General features: G+C 35.9%; 1 protein-coding gene across 1 annotated transcript in view; it reads right to left on the minus strand.

The window, feature by feature from the left end:
* The window catches only part of LOC106883042 (uncharacterized), a 40,991-nt gene that overhangs the window by 13,508 nt on the left and 9,293 nt on the right, over positions 1-18,190 (minus strand). Inside the window, exons 2-7 of the mRNA XM_089349764.1 lie at positions 8,414-9,509; positions 7,135-7,176; positions 5,506-5,647; positions 3,157-3,266; positions 2,372-2,458; positions 1,351-1,493 (exon numbers count right to left, since the gene is read on the minus strand). Of these exons, the coding sequence (XP_089205890.1) occupies positions 1,351-1,493; positions 2,372-2,458; positions 3,157-3,266; positions 5,506-5,647; positions 7,135-7,176; positions 8,414-9,475 (1,586 nt within the window). The 5' untranslated portion in view covers positions 9,476-9,509. The remainder of the gene's footprint in view (positions 1-1,350; positions 1,494-2,371; positions 2,459-3,156; positions 3,267-5,505; positions 5,648-7,134; positions 7,177-8,413; positions 9,510-18,190) is intronic.

Consider the following 18,190-nt stretch of genomic DNA (forward strand, 5'->3'; position numbering starts at 1 on the left):
ATTTACTTCCAATTCAGTTTAGGTACATGATGTTGATAAGCCACAAAAATGGTGAAACATTGATGTCCATCGCTCCTGAATGGGATCTAGGGTAAGAGATCTCACCTGTGCTTGACCTTCAGGTGTTTTAACACCTGGTGCTTTGAGGAAGTAATCTCCACCATGCCAAATCATAGCCTACTGACAAACACATGTCACATAATGTATAATGCTTATAGTTTGCTAGGTCTACAATAAAGAATCACCCAGCACAAACTATGGACAGTACTAACACTGTCAACATATGTCAGCAGTTTTGACACAGATGGTCAAAAGTATAATTGTCTCTCTCTCTCTCTTTCACTGTTGTTTAATATGAGAATTTTAACACTGAAGAAACTGTTTCTATACACTGAGAGCTGTCATCACATGAGATTCATTTGAAGTGCCATGAAAAATGCATTCTGAATGGATTTATTGTGTCCCCATTCAGCACTAAATTAGGAGAAATCTTCCCATCTTACTTCCATTCAGGTCGAGGTTATTTATTCTTTTAGAGATTGTTGTCTCAGATCGGTTCCTTTTATCCTTACTTTATAAGCTACAGCTTTTCTAGGTGGGAATAATAATCAATTAAGATATGAAAAAGGGGAGGGAGCATTATGAACGTATGACGAACTATTGTGATTATAAATGACTAAGAAACAAAATAATGGAAAATATGGATAATATCGAATGAGTATTGTTGGCATATAACTTAGCTCACCAGTCAACTTGAAGTGATATTATCATTATTTCTGTGTTACTGTGAATATTTAACACACACACATCTATGAAGATTGTAGTATGTTTAAACACAGGCACAAATTGTTGCACACCACAAAAATAAACTTTGTATAAAATACAAATTTCAAAAGAAGAATGAACAAAATGATTGTTAAGCTGAAAGATCAGGAACACTATATGTCCAATCACCAGTGCTGAGGCATAGGGTAAATAACTAAGTTCATTTACATTTAAGTAGATACTGCAGCTCATCGCTGTAAGCAGCATTAGGAAATTAACATGTCAATACACTGGCTAACAATGCTGAATTTTAGTTCCTTTTACACAAAATCTATTTGTGATACTTTGATTACGTATCCAAGGTGTAGTCTTTCATATATATTAAAAGACGGAATAGTCATAGCTGAAATGCCACTTATCAGTAAGTTTACTTGACCCGAGCTATCCAAAACTAAACAGTAGCAGCAATAACCATCATCTATTAAATATGTGCACGAAGAAGGAAATATTTAAACATGACACCCATCCACATGAGATCTATTGACTACAAAACAAACAAATGAACACAATAAACATGTAACTTACTCCAAATCATAGTAAGGATCTTTCATAATACGTTTCTGTTCATTTTCTTTATTCTGTTCCCTCTCTTCCTCTAAGCCAAGGTTTAAGCGTTTTTCTTCAAAGTTAGTTTCTTGCTCTTTTCTCTGAATAGCTTTCTTCATCAACTAAATTTTAAAATAATGCAACCATTAACATCAAACTGTAAAAAGCAAAGTATACTCTAGACATTTATACAGCATTCTTATAAAAAAAAAACATAAACCATGTCATCTTGCATATCTTGTCATGTGGAACATAAAATTAAGTTTCTAATATTTAAAATACGAAAAAAAGATAATGAAGAAATGTGGCTTTTTTAAGTGAAGATAACTTTAAAAACTCTATTTCAATTGTAAATGCTAATTTCATGATTGTAATATTACTTAACTGCACATGACCTTCGAATGTTGGGCCTCACAGAGGTAATGACAAAAGACCGAGACCTCTGGAGATATGCTGTGACTGAGAAGACCCGGCAAATAAAGTGAGTTCACAGCTGTAATCTACACCAGTGTCGCATAACCGGCCCACTCAAAAGTACCTTGGATCATAGTCATAGAGCGACATGCCGTGCTTGAAGAGACCTATTGAATCAAGTACATCAAAACCAAAATCAAATGAAATTGTAGTTGTAATTCCCATGCCAGTGGCACGTAAGAAGCACTATCTGAATGTGGCCGATGCCAGCGCCACCTTGACTGGCCTCTGTGCCAGTGGCACATAAAAAGCACTGACCGATCATGGTCGTTGCCAGCCCCCCCCCCCCCCCCTCTGGCCCCTGTGCCGGAGGCACATAAAAAGCACCCACTACACTCTCAGAATGGTTGGCATTAGGAAGGGCATCCAACTGTAGAAACACTGCCAGATCAAACTGGAGCCTGGTGCACCCTCCTGGTTTCCCAGACCCCAGTCAAACTGTCCAACCCATGCCAGCATGGAAAACGGACGTTAAATGATGATGATTCTCTTAGAAAGCCATTTCAAAATAAAAACACTGACAAACCTCTTTTGCATAGCGAAGACCTCTTTCCCATGCAGTTTCAGCAGGAGGCTCTTCTCTTGGAGGTGGTATATCTGGTATAAGTGGAACCTACAAAATATTGAAATTACAAATGATTTCTTAATACAGAAAGTAACAATACAGAAAGTAACAATAAGAAACATGTACACAAGATTCTTCATATGCTTCTATTCTCAGTTTACACATTTAGTTGACATTTTTCCCCAGTTAGAAGAACAAATGTTAATTTTTCTATAAATTTAGATATCTACATAATTAATTTTTTCAGCCTTAACCTTTTAGCATTCAAATCACTCTGTCACCTGTTTTGAATTAATCATGCATTATCTTGTTCTGAGATTTTTTAATTGCCATTTCTTATACATCTTAATTAACATCTTTGAATTTATGAAAATATCCATTTCTAACTCTTAAATTATTTGTTTTCCAGGCATTGAAAACAGGATAAGAACATTTCAGTTAATTAATGCTGAATCAGTCTATGGGGAAATCTCTATATATCTCTATAACAAACACAATTTTACAAAGTATTACAAAATTATATCTGTTCCTATCAGAATACAAATACAAAAAAGAAAAACTCTTATCTTTTTTTTTTTTTTCACAAGACATAATTTCTAAACAAAAATATAACAAATCAGTACCAGAACAAAAGTTTTGTGAAATATAACATTTTTCATACAGAAGAAAGTCAACTATATTGCTTAAACATAATGGCTGGATATTCACTTGACAATCTTAAAGCAAAAAATACTAAAATCACTTACATCAGGTACCCATGGTGCAGCAGCTCCAAAAGGTGGCCTCCTTCCTCTTATAGTGGTGGTCATTCCAAATCCATTGTTGAAACCAGGACGCTCAATTAGCCGATAATTGCCTTTAAAGAGAATTTAATTGAGGGGACTATTTAAAAACTTGATTGGAACATTTGGTTCAAATTTCACTAAGTGAAATGGGAAAAATAAGCAAACATAGGTCGGGTTTCTTTTTTTCTTCATCTCTCTCAATGAAGTAAAAACTAGAATTTAAGGAAACTAGAGTCTGCATCAGCAAAATAGCAAAAAAAATTTCAAGACAAACAGATCTATATGCAGTAAGGAGTGGTGTATTCATGTTTCAGGTGTCACTTCATTGCAGAAGTTTGTTGAATGGCTATAATATATATTGCTATCAAGTCGTCTTCTTCTTATTATTATTATCTCAAGAACAGTCTTGCCCTAAAAAGGTCAGAAACCACACCTTGTCCACAGTACACAACTATTTTTTTTTTGTCTACTCACAGGAGGACTTTTAGTCATCAGTAAAACCAGAACATCTACTCATCATAGCCACAGTAGTGATAAAGATTTCACTTTTTCAAGCCATAAGAATTTTTATGGGGTCACTCAGTGCTATATCTCTCTCAAACTACAACCTATTGTCTTATAAAAAGAATGACACAAAAGATAATGCTGACATACATACATACTGTCTGACAACGAAAAAAGACAGAACACCTTTGATTATAAGTCAGTTCAATCAGGATAGCTAAGGTCTAAACAACAAACTACTATGTTCTTCTCTCTTCTTTCCTTAAAATTTTGTCTCATTGCTTGGTCAGGAGGAAAGGCAACAATTGATAATCCTTTCCAGGACCTCCCAAACTTGAAAGGGAAAGGAAGAAAAAGCTATCTTTAACCCTTTAGCATTTAAACCAATTATACCAAGCCCAAATATTCTACCTGTTTAATGTTCAAACCAGCTAGATTTGGCTACTCACACCTATCCTACAATATCTGTCCAAATATATACAATTATACCTTCAAGATCTCAAAGATACACGAGATAATGCAAAGTAATGTAAATAAATAAGCATTACATTTGACAGAATCTGAAGGCTAAAGGGTTATAGCAGACACGTAACTCAGCTTGCGAAGACTTTTTGGGGCAAGCGAAAGCGAAATCGGAATAGCACCTGTGCCCAGCGTCGCCTTTCTGGCACTTGTGCCCGTGACATGTGCAAGGATTTTCGAGCAAGATCGTTGCCAGTGCCCCTGGACTGGCTCTTGTACGGGTGCAGTACTGCCTGACTGGCCTTCGTGCGGGTGGCATGTAAAAGCACCCACTACACTCTCTGAGTGGTTGGCGTTAGGAAGGGTATCCAGCTGTAGAAACTCTGCCAAATCAGATTGGAGCCTGGTGTAGCCATCTGGTTTCACCAGTCCTCAGTCAAATCGTCCAACCCATGCTAACATGGAAAGCGGACGTTAAACGATGATAATAGCCAGAATTCTCACAACACTACGGAGCTCCATTAAAGATGCCTAAGGGCCAGGTGTGAATGTTAATCTGAGGTGTGGATTAAAGTTTACCATACAAGAACAGTCCCTCCAATGAGCTTCTATAGCTTCCATTTACCAAATTCCACTCACAACCTGAGGGTGTGCAAGAAAACACTTGCCCAATGTTCCATGTAGTGCAATCGAGCCTGAAGCCAGAGAGTTATGAAATGAATTCTTAACCACACGACCATGTCTGCACCCAAGTACTAACTGCAATCTGAAATATTCAGAGCTTCAATGATTGCTTGCACAGATTAGCATTATTTTTTAATATGGCCTAGCACTGGGGATACAGCTTTTCATTATGAATGGTCTTAGGCTCTTTAGGCTGGAGTTTATCTTGAAAGAGGAGGCTGTCTGTTGCAGAGTTAACCCTCACCTGTTACCAGTACTCATTTTAGGCCAAGCGAACTGGAGCAGCATGAAAATGAAATACCAAGAATTCAACTGCCTGGTCTGGAAATCAAAGCCACAACCTTGCAATTGTGACCCAACACCCTAACCACTAGGCTACATGCCTTCACATCATAGGCAAACTCATTGACAAATTTATATTATTTGTATTGTATTCCTCCAACTGGCCTTCAACAGTTGAGTTCAAATGACTCATCCTATTACATTATTATTTGCTGTTTTAGCTCATTCTCATCAAATAAAAGATTCACTTTGATTATTTTCACAAGAGTTACAAATGTCAAAACACTCATGCTTTTTATCCCTTCTTCTTACTAGTAATATTAATGATTTTTTTTTTATAAAGGGATTTACATTAAAGATAAATAAAGTATATATAACCTTTATCATTGACTCCTGGATGTAAAAATCTACAGGAAGCACCCCATGTACAGTGACCTTTAGAAAAGAATCGACAAAGTGGCTTTTGGAATGGTTTCTTGCTCCCGGGTTCACGTATTTCACCTTCTTCACAATCATCATCCTTCAAAAATATAATAATAATAATAATTTATTTGCTACAGAATAATAATTGTTTGTAACATAGGCACAAAACCTGAAAAGCAGGAAAGGGGGTTAGTCGACTAAATCAACTCCAATACAGGACTTGTACTTTATTTTACTACTTCTGGAAAGATGGGAGGCCAAGTTGATCTCAGCAGGATCTGAATGAACTCCACTCTCAGAGAGCCAGAACTGCAAGGTATTGTATCCAACACACTAACAACTATCAATTAGGTAATCTTTTTAATAATTTCCCATATAGGCACAAAGTCAGAAATTTTCGGGGGGGGGGGGGGGAGAACAATTGATTATACCAACTCCAGTATTTGGCTGTTGCTTCATTTCCTCAACCCAAAAAAGGATGAAAGGTGAAGTTGACATCAACAGAAGTAAATATAGCAGCAAGACATTCTGTTTGATGCTCTAATGATTCTACCAACAATTTCTAATATTTCTGGAACAAGATCAGAAATTTTAGAAGAAATAGTTGACAAAATTGACCTTTTAACATGTAAATTGTTTTGAATGCAAAGTTTACAAGGAATGATTTTTTTTGTTATTTTAGCTCACGTGATACAACATACTTTTAAACTAACCCTTTCATGAAATGTTTCTTTCTTTAATTGAAAGTACATTTGAGAGAAAAAAAGCCTCTATTCCATCATCATCATTTTTACTGCCCATTTTTCCATGCTTGGATGGGTCAGACGTAATTCATTACAGCAGATTTATCTATGGCCAGATTCCCTTCATCATGTCACTAAACCTCACCTGTTTCCAAGCAAGATAATGTTACTCCATGGCCAGATAGGTTTCCACATATTATTGGAAACAAAAGGACACAACTTGATGCTGATAATGTTCATTCAAAGTGAACCTGAAACAATCAAAGTGAACCTGAAACTATGTAGTTAGAATGTGAACTTAATCACACAGACAATTATTATCAAAGCTGCGTGTAGCAATTCCTCATGAAATGGAAGATGGATAGATAATGATGATGACTAAAAGCAAAAGGCACCAACAACAAACATATGCTAATCTATACATTCTCCCATTAGTTAACACAGTTGCTAAAATGAATAAATTTTTCCAGTATTACAAACAACTTATAGATTAAAATGAGAATTCAGGAAAATGTTTACTTCATAGAACTAAATATTAACTTCATATCTTCCATACTATCATTCTCCCTTCTTTTAACAAATTACTTTCTTCTTTAGTAAACAAGATCAGAATGTGCTTGTTTTTTCAATTTTGGATTACTGCACATTATTGGAGTTTGCCTTTCCTGCTATTAACCATTCATTAACAAAAGACTGCTAATTAGTCAATCAAGTGGTTGTAGCAGAGTCAAACTAATAACTATGCCATCAGTAGTTTGGTGCTTTATCAAGAACAACCATAACAAAGATTAAAATAAATAAACAATAAAAATAAAACTTGAAAACGAAAATGCACACTTACATCATCCACTTCTCCATCATCTCTATCTGATAACACAGCCTCCTTCAAAGTAAAGCCAAGATTGTTTACAATTTAATGTTGCAAATATATAAACACATTGAATAAAACAATGGAGATTAATTATAAAAATAAGAGAGGAGCTTTTTAACCAAGTTGTAAAAAAAAAAAAAGAAATCAGTAAATGATATAAAAATAAAACAAAGATAAATTTATGCTTAGAATAGATATCAATAACAGAAAATAATATTTATAGCTACCTCATAACAATTAAAAAATAATTTGTATTTTCTTCAATATCCAGAAAGATTTACAACTCTAGAAATATGTCACAAACATATTTAACTAACCTAAACACTGCTTGGCACTAATATTATGGTCATATATATATATATATATATATATATATATATATATATATACATATATATATATATATATACATTGGGCCTCACCGAGGCGATGACTACTGACCGAGACCTTTGGAAATGTGCTGTGCGTGAGAAGACCCGGCAAGCCAAGTAAGATCGTTGCCAGTGCCCCTGGACTGGTTCTTGTGCGGGTGGCACATGAGATGCACCATTTTGAGCGTGGCCGTTGCCAGTACCGCCTGACTGGCTCCCGTAGGATTTTCGAGCGAGATCGTTGCCAGTGCCCCTGGACTGGCTTGTGCGGGTGGCACATAAAAGACACCATTTCGAGCATGGCCGTTTTCGTGCGGGTGACACGTAAAAGCACCCACTACACTCTCTGAGTGGTTGGCGTTAGGAAGGGCATCCAGCTGTAGAAACTCTGCCAAATCAGACTGGAGCCTGGTGTTGCCATCTGGTTTCACCAGTCCTCAGTCAAATCGTCCAACCCATGCTAGCATGGAAAGCGGACGTTAAACGATGATGATGATACTCACATATATGTATGTGTATAAATACACACACACACAGGGCACACAAACATATTCATATACATATGTTCATGTATACATACATATATGCTAGCTAAAAGCCTAGCAACAGCAAATTTTTAGGACAATTTCTATGGATGCTTCAAATCAACAAGATATTGAAGTGATACTTTTCATTATTCAATATTACATTCTAGAGTTGATCTTAGATCAGTGAGGACTTACAAAATGAAAACCTTTAATCTGATGCTCAACTGCCCTAACCTTCTCTATTAAAAGAACTCATTCACCTAACCCCTCCACCTCTTTGCTCACAAATAGCCCAAAGACTAATTTGTTGTCTTGTGACTGATTAGAAAATGAAAAACAATCTGGTCTTACCTTTTTCTCTTTATCCCATTCTCCTTCATCTTTTTCCTCCTTGTCAGTTTTTACTTCCATAGAAACTGTTCTTGCCGATGTTTCTTCCATATCTTCTTCATCGTAATCCAACTCCACGTGTTCTTCTGATAGAGATGGTTGTGGAAGACTACCACTATCACGGATTTTAACTATTCTCTTCTCACTTAATCTGTGTTCAATTGGACTAATTTTTACACTGTCTTCATTAGCATTTTGCTCATTCTCCGTATCAAAATTAGGTTCAGTTTGCTTTAAATTTTCAACAACTTCTTTAACATCATTATCCTTATCATTGCTAGATGTAGGTACTGATGATGTTGCTTTAAGCTCTGACTCAGACAAATTTTCATTTGAAGAATTCCCACCAAATCCTTCTTCATTGCTTGAATCAGCTAAATTATTTTGTTCAACTTCATCAGTATTAGGATCATCTACATCTTGTTTTTCTTCATTACACTCAGTTACTTCAGCTTCATTGAAAACATCTGACGAATTATTACCTACATCCGTAGCTCCCTTTTTTTTTACATCATCTAATTCTTCATTATCCTCAGCAAAACTATCATCATCTTTCTCACAACTTGTGTCAGCATTGTCACTGTTATCAAACAAGATCTTATCATCAGCTGATGCATTTTCCTCAGGTACATTATCCTCGATATCTTTTGAAAGCGACACATTGTCTTGTATCATACCATCAGATGCATTGTCTTGTATCACACTATCAGACGCATTGTCTTGTATCATACCATCAGAGGTATTATCTTGTACCATACCATCAGAGGCATTGTCTTGTATCATACCATCAGAGGCATTGTCTTGTACCATACCATCAGAGGCATTGTCTTGTACCATACCATCAGAGGCATTGTCTTGTATCATACCGTCAGATGCATCCTCATCCCTGCTTTCTTCTTCCTCCTCCTCTTCTTCCTCTTCTCCAAAATCACTCTTGTTGTCATGTTCACTTTCTTCACTGGAAGAAGCTTCATCTGACTTTGCTTCATCTTCCCAAGAAGTATTGCTGACTGATGTCTCCATCAGGATACAGCTTATATTTAAAGCTTTTTACCTGCTGAAGACAAAATGAAAAAGAAACATTTATGTGAAAGATAGGTAAGACATATGAAAAGCAAATCTAAAAATACCTTAAAAAATATGACAGAGTTTTGAAACAATACATCATATTATTGAAAAATAATGATTTCTTTAATAGGTACAAGATCACAAGTTTGTACAGATTGAGTATAGTCAACTAAATTGATTCCAGTACTTAACCAATGGTATTCTTTTCATTGATTGCAGCAAGATGAAAGACAATATTAACTTCAGCAAGATGGATATCCAGAATGTAAATGGACTTGACTAAATACTGCAAGACATTTATTATGACACTATCATTTCTACTACTTGACCACATTGAAAAAAAAATTATAAAGCAATAAAAACCTATTCACATACTATCAAAGACAAAAAGAAAAGACATTAAGTGTTTGAAAAATAATTGTTTAACTTTTGATTGTAAAATACTATATTACAAATGTTCCATGAAATGGAAAAGTTGACCAAAAATTCTAATTCTAATATAGAACCACTGCAGTTAGCTCACTCCAAATGTAAACTAGTGCCTCCTCTCTATCTTGGTTACACAAACCAACGAACTGTCCAGTCACCCCTCACTCCATTTCCTATTTCAGTTTCCTGCCTTTGATCCATTATTACAAATACAAGATATCACAATTTAATGCTTTTAGCATAAAATACTAAAAATTTTGTTGTGTGTCACATTAAATGAAAAGCTTACATAATCAAAAAATATTTAATATGCATGTGTAAGAATATTTTAAAAAGCTATGCCATCCTGAGAGAGAATGAGATGACTGCTTCATGGACAAGATAAAAAAGTGCATGACCAAACCAAAAAAAGCCATTTTTGAGCAAAAGTTCTTCAAAGGAATCATTAGGTCTCTTACCTGTTAACATGTATCACAACTGTTTGTAGCATGGTTAGGTCAATGGTGACTAAACTGGCATCTCTCCACCAAGTTAAATGGAGAGGAGGGTTGCTAGAAACTCAGTAGAATAGAAACAATACTTGTCAAAAGGATAGATGACCATAGCTTTGGCTCAGCAACAATCTAGAAATTCCAGAGAAATAGGCTGGTCTCATCAGATTTGGTTGGCAACCAGCCTAAAAGAGGGACAGTTCTGACTCAGAATCCAGCCAGATGGAAATCATTAGCTTTGTTAGGTCATCCGTCAAGGGACGCTCCAACATAGCACCTACAACACAAGGACCTCAATATCACTATCCCAACTTGTGAGGCTATGATGAGATAGAACTCCAGGTGTAAAAGATCCAAAATGCATCTGGTCCATGATCCAGTGATGATGAATGGTGTTTATTTGCATCTTCAAGTATCCTATGAAATTTTTGAAATCCAAGATACATCTGCCCCAGTATCCAGCAGTTCTATGGGTTGCTACTACCACTGCAATTGCCAGTATTCAACAAACGGCTATAAAAACTATAACCCAGTTCATTCCATATAAGATATAAAAATAAACAGACATTGTTCATGGTAATTTCCAAAAACTTGACTGCATCAAACAAATACACCAAACTTGGTAATAATTTCTCAGTTTTCGAACTTCGATTTTTGTTTCACAGTTCATTTTCTTCACTCACATTTGAATTCTTCTCTGCTTGTAATGGTATTTTCCATCTTTTGTTGTCTATAGAAGTTACTATGATCCTTGTCTTTCATTTAATCAAACTCATAGTGTGTCAACACTTTATATAATTGTTTATAAGAAGAGCAAAGTATCAACCACTTCGTGTGCACATATCTGTCATGCAGATATACAATATGCAGGGATTGTAATACTTAATAATACTTAAAAGTAATTTAGCCTGTTAAACATCACAATAAATGCTAGTTAAAAAAGACGAAATAGAGAAGAGTTTGATATCTTTATTCCTTCACAGGAAATCTTTCCATAAAATTCTCTTCTTTTCATAAGCTATAAGTGTATTTGTATCACTCGCCTGTCTAAAACTGCATGCATATGCATATGAATATAATAAATTTTCCTCTATTCTAAATACACCAAGTTTATTTAATGTTTTTGATACAAGAAAGCTAAATATATAAATTGACATTTCTTGTATAACCTACAACAAGCATCCATTCTCAAGCCTTTTCTTTATTTAATGTGGCTTATGGTGATGATAAATGTAGTAATCATCTCACTCGGAGCCTTTTAAACTATCTTCCAAAAGAACCAGTCTTTAAGAACTTGATGGGACTCCATTAAAAACTTGGTCAAAGAAGGGAAATAAAGATCACTTAAAATGAGATTCTAAGCTTCCATTTTATTGACATTCCTTTTATCACAAAATCATCTTTACTTGATCCCAATTGAAAAATAACTTTTCAAAAGGGTTAACTAACCAAACTTGTACTAGCATTTAAAAACAGGCGATAAAGTATGTGATAATATGATTGCATCTAATGAAAGTTCTTAAAGTTGATCATTTCAGAGATGTTGAGGTTCTGAGATTGGATTATTGATCATAATTTTATAAATTCAAAACATGCTAGTTAGTCATTAACCCTTTAGTGTTCACATTATTCTGCCAAAATTAATGCTTTTTCATCCACATTGTTTTGCATTATCTTGTAGCTATGAGATTTTGATGAGGTAGCTGTTAATTTTTAAAACAATATTGTAGGGTTGGTGTGAGAGACCAGATCTGGCCAGTTTGAACACAAAACAGGCAGAATACTTTTGGCCGGATATGGCCGGTTTAAATGCTAAAGGGTTAAGCTGTGCAGGTCAATTAATCTGTAAACCTGTTTATCTATTCTCAAATCCATTAATTACCACTTTTACTTTTGACAAACACATCAAAAGCATACATACCTCATAAAATTATCTCAATGTAGGAATAGTTGAAGCTTTTACAAACCAAACAAAACTTGGCATGTTGCCATCTCAATATGTCTAGACGTTTTAACTCTTTTAGCACCAAATAAATTACACCTATTACAAAACATTATATCAACCCCAACTTCAGGGCAGAGGTTATCTAAAATGTCAACTGATTTAGTCTGGCACAAGAGAACATTGAAATATAAACTATTTTAATACAAAAATATCTCAAGTTTATTTCCACAGTTTGATGAATAAACATCATTGATAAAAAAAAAAAATTTGGAAGAATGCTGGAATTGTTGAAGGACAGATAATAACAGAACAATAGCTTCAAAGAACAATATGCACATGTAGACAAGGAGGAAAACAAGTAGCATTTTTTTTCAAAGATCTCTACACAAAAAGAGGAGTTTAATATCAAAAAACAATGAAGATTTGTAGTCAAAGAGGAGAACTGAACAAAATCTAGACCTGGAATATATAAACAGTCCATTTCTCAAGAAATAGAGGACATAAGAGATGCAGTTTATCATTGCAAACAAACTAAAAGTTATATAAGAGACACAGTTTTCTATGGCATTTTACCAAATGGTAAAAGCATTCTACAATGTATTAGCTAGCAGAACTGAGCTTTCATCTTCCCAGGGACCCAGAGATAGAAATGGAAACGGCAGTGCCTCATGCCTAAGAATGTTCTTTTGATTAGGAACAGTTGAGTAATTACTGCTTGATCATAATTGTAAAAGATAAGGACAAAGAAATCTTTTCAAAGTTACTTTTGTAGTTGATCTGCATATTATAGGTATATCATTGTATTATTTCACTTAAATTGTTTAAATGACCCTATAAGATACCAGAGTAAAGAGTTCCCCTTTTCAAAAAGAAGACAGAAAAATAACCAAACAGTTCAGAGAAACCTAGAAACAGTGACAGTACTATTATTTCCAGCAAAAACTAATACTACTGTCATATTTTGTACAAATATTTTTAATAACGATTTAACTTCTGGAAAATATAAGGTGTGGTTGTGTGGTAAGAAGCTTGCTTCCCAAACACATAGGTCTGGGTTCAGTCCCACTGCATGGCATTTTGGGCAAGTATTTTCTACTATAGCCTCGGACTGACCAAAGCATTGTTAGTGGATTTGGTAAACGAAAACTGAAAGAAGCCCATCATTTGTTTTATATATATATATATGTGTGTGTGTGTGTGTGTGTGTATGTATGTATGTATCTATGTGTGTGTGTCTTTGTGTCTGTGTTCGTACCCCTACCACTGCTTGACAACCGGCACTGATGTGTTTATATCTCCGTAACTCAGCGGTTCAACAAAAGACACTGATAGAATAAGTATCACACTTAGAAAAACTAAGTATTGGGGTCGATACATTCAACTAAAAATTCTTCAAGGCAGTGCCCCAGCATGGCCACAGACCAAACAGAAACAAGTAAAAGATAAAAGAAAGATACTGTCAATTTATTTTTATTCATAAAATGTATAGCAATTGATAATAATAATGACTAATGGACCCCACACATACACACTTATAAAGATAAGTGTATGTATGGTCCTATGCACGGCATAGCTGTGTTTTTTTGTGTACAGTATAGCTGTGTTTTTGTGTAGCAATATGCCTCAGTGTGACTGGCTGTAAATATAGATCTGACTGTATGAGAGTGTGTGTAAATATGTACATTCATTATTCAGAGAATGATTCATTGTGTAGTAAATAATGTAGAAAAGATCAGCAATTAGTTTGATTGGTTGAAAAGATTGTGATAAAAGGTACTGTATTACCTGGCTTTGCTAAAACACTACTGTATTAATGAGACGTTCAACTAAGTTTTGATTCTGCACATGTGCTGCACCAAATGAAGGATACCTTGACAATTTTAATCATATATATATATATATATATATATATATATATATATATATATATATACATACATATATATATATATAAATACATTTCAGAGTGTGTGTGTGTGTGTGTGTGTGTGTATTTCTCTAAGCCTATTTTTGTTTTAAACAAATTACATAAGCTATAAATGTCTTCAACTCTTTTTATATGTGTCTAAGTCCTTTGGTCACTGGAGATAAGGTTAGACAATTGCCATACTGATGACGCCTACTGAGACAAAAACACATGTCCACAAATGTTTCCGTTATCTCCACACAATATGCCTTTCCTTTTCCTTAATGGCATGTTAATTTAAGAAAATTATAAAATCATGATGCAGTCTTTAGACCCATCATCTCCTGTCAAAATGTCCAAGCCATTAAATGCTATTTACATTAAATGGACATTAAATGCTATTTACATCTATAGAACAAAAATTATCAACTTTTTCTCTGTATGTGTGTATACACACACACACATTATATACATATATGCACCTCTACCTCTGCTGGTGACAAAGGGTCTCTCTCTCAGAGTAAAAGGCAGACTGTATGACGCATGTGTACAAACAACCATGCTTCATGGCAGTGAAACATGGGCCGTGACTGCTGAAGACTTGCGTAGGCTCGCAAGGAATGAAGCCAGTATGCTCCGATGGATGTGTAATGTCAGTGTGCATACTAGACAGAGTGTAAGTACCTTGAGAGAAAAGTTGAACCTAAGAAGCATCAGTTGTGTGCAAGAGAGACGATTGCATTGGTATGGTCATGTGGCGAGAATCGACGAGGATAGCTGTGTGAAAAAGTGCCACACCCTAGCAGTTGAGGGAACCTGTGGAAGAGGTAGGCCCAGGAAGACCTGGGATGAGGTGGTGAGGCACGACCTTCGAACATTGGGCCTCACCGAGGCGATGACTTCTGACTGAGACCTTTGGAAATATACTGTGCGTGAGAAGACCCGGCAAGCCAAGTGAGACCTAAATGCAAGGCCTCTGCCGGGGGTGTAGCCAGCCCACTTATGCGTACCTTTCCTTCATTGGACACTAAACTCCACTTGCGAAGACCTGTTGGGGCAAGCGAAAGCGAAATCGTGATGGCACCTGTGCCCAGCATCGCCTTTCTGGCACTTGTGCCCGTGGCATGTGTAAGGACTTTCGAGCGAGATCGTTGCCAGTGCCGCCGGACTGGCTCCTGTGCAGGTGGCATGTAAAATACACCATTTCGAGCGTGGCCGTTGCCAGTACCTCCTGACTGGCCTTCGTGCCGGTGGCACGTAAAAGCACCCACTACACTCTATGAGTGGTTGAGGTTAGGAAGGGCATCCAGCTGTAGAAACTCTGCCAAATCTGATTGGAGCCTGGTGTAGCCATCTGGTTTCACCAGTCCTCAGTCAAATCGTCCAACCCATGCTAGCATGGAAAGCGGACGTTAAACGACGATGATGATGATATACATATATATATCCATATACATGTATATACATATATACATGTATATACATATATACATGTTTATACATATACATATATATATATATATATATATATATATATATATATATATATATATATGTATACATATATTACATATACATATACATATATATATATATCACCATTATCTTCGTTTAACGTCCACTTTCCATGCTAGCATGGGTTGGACCATTTGACTGAGGACTGGTGAAACCAGATGGCTACACTAGGCTCCAATCTGTTTTGGCAGAGTTTCTACAGCTGGATGCCCTTCCTAACGGCAACCACTCCGAGAGTGTAGTGGGTGCTTTTATGTGACACCGGCACGAAGGCCAGTCAGGTGGTACTGGCAACGGCCACGCTCAAAATGGTGTATTTTATGTGCCACTTGCACAGGAGCCAGTTCGGGGGTACTGGCAACGATCTCGCTCGAATGTCTTTACACGCGCCAGGAAGGCGATGCTGGGCACAGGTGCCATGACGATTTCGCTTTCGCTTGCCCCAACAGGTCTTTGCAAGCCGAGTTACATGTCCAATGAAGGAGACGACGTTGGCATGGGTGCCAGTCATCGAATTTAATTCAATTTTGATTTCACTTGCCTCAATAGGTCTTCGCAAGCGGAGTTTAGTGTCCAATGAAGGAAGGTACGCATAAGTCGGCTGGCTGAGGCCTTAGATTTAGGTCTCAATTGGCTTGCCAGGTCTTTTCACACACAGCATATTTCCAAAGGAGCATGAAGTATATTTGCCACTTAAACATGACTAACGCTTAAGGGTTGATGCTACTGTAGCATGTGAACCCGGAAGTGTGTCAATAGCCATCTCCAGCTGGCTACTGACACACATTTTTGTGCCCTATCAATATTTGCAAAGGGAAGACATATATATATATATATATATATATATATATGCCATTATTATGATTGACCGTTGACTGAACACCATTCAATTTTTTTTTCTCCGTGTTTTTCTCCTTGTCTCCGTATTCTTTCTGTTGAAGAGCGTAGCTCGAAACGTCAAAGACTTTCCGTATTCCCGAGCGTCATACTAATATATACTTTTGTTATTTACACCACCTGTCCTCGTCTGTTGTTATTATTTGTATATTCTCCCACATACATATATATATATATACATATACATAATATAAAGAATATATATATATATATGCATATATAAACATATATATCCATATATACATCTACATATATGCATATGTGGGCACAGGACCTCATGAAATGTGTACAACAAAAACATACAAAGTACATGGAATATGAACTACTTTTTCAAACAACAAAGACACAAACAGAAAACAAGATAACAACATAAAGAACAACCCTTCACCCTCCGCAAAACCCCAAATTTTATTTAATTTGCTTTACAGGAGCAACTGTTTTATTGAAAGCGTATATTGTTGTTAAATGCTTGAAATACGAGAGTAGAAAAAGAGCTAACAACTGATGAAAGGTCGTTTTTTTATGTTGTTTGTCTTGTTTTTCAATTGTGTCTTTCGCTGTTCAAAAAATAGTCCGTATTCCATGTACTCGTACTTTGTATTTTTTCATTGTATATGTTTCATGACGTCTGGTGACTACATATGTATATATACATACATATAGATGTATGTACATATACGTATGTATATATGCATATAAATGTAAATATATATATATAGGAAGGGCATCCAGCTGTAGAAACTCTGCCAAATTAGACTGGAGCCTGGTGTTGCCATCCGGTTTCACCAGTCCTCAGTCAAATCGTCCAACCCATGCTAGCATGGAAAGCGGACGTTAAACGATGATGATGATGATATATATGTATTATTTATATTGTTATATCATTGAACACCACGCATCCACTTCCAAGTAAGTTTTATCTTAATAATTCTGATGCGCACTTTATACAATCTTTTTATTCAATCTATTTTTTTCTATTTTCTTTCCCCTATTCTTTTACCTCCTCTTCTCTCACTATACTATTACACTGTTAATCTCTCTCTCCCTCACTCTTCCCTTGTTCACATGGCTCCCACGTGACCATCAGCCATCTTTCTTTCTCTTCCTAATATGTGTTTCTTTCTCTCCATTGTAGCTGGAACAAGGAAGACATGTTCTTGTCTGTCTCCTGTCCAAGCTTCATTTATGCGTTCACCACCACAAACTCGTTTAGGCTTAGCTGCCCTTCCTCTTTGCATTACCAACTTTGATCCTCCACAAAACCCCAAATTTTATTTAATTGGCTTTGCAGGAGCAACTGTTAACTCGAAAATGCATACTGTCGTTAAATGCTCGAAATATGAAAGTAGGAAAACAGCCAACAACTGATGAAGGATCGTTCTTTATGTTGTTTGTCTTGTTTTCCATTTGTGTCTTTCCTTGTTCAAAAGAATAGTTCAAATTCCATATACTCATACATCCTTTTTTTTTTGTTCTACGTTTCATGA

The sequence above is a fragment of the Octopus bimaculoides genome, chromosome 3 (assembly GCF_046866305.1).
Source record: "Octopus bimaculoides isolate indiv1 chromosome 3, ASM4686630v1, whole genome shotgun sequence".
NCBI lineage: Eukaryota > Metazoa > Mollusca > Cephalopoda > Octopoda > Octopodidae > Octopus > Octopus bimaculoides.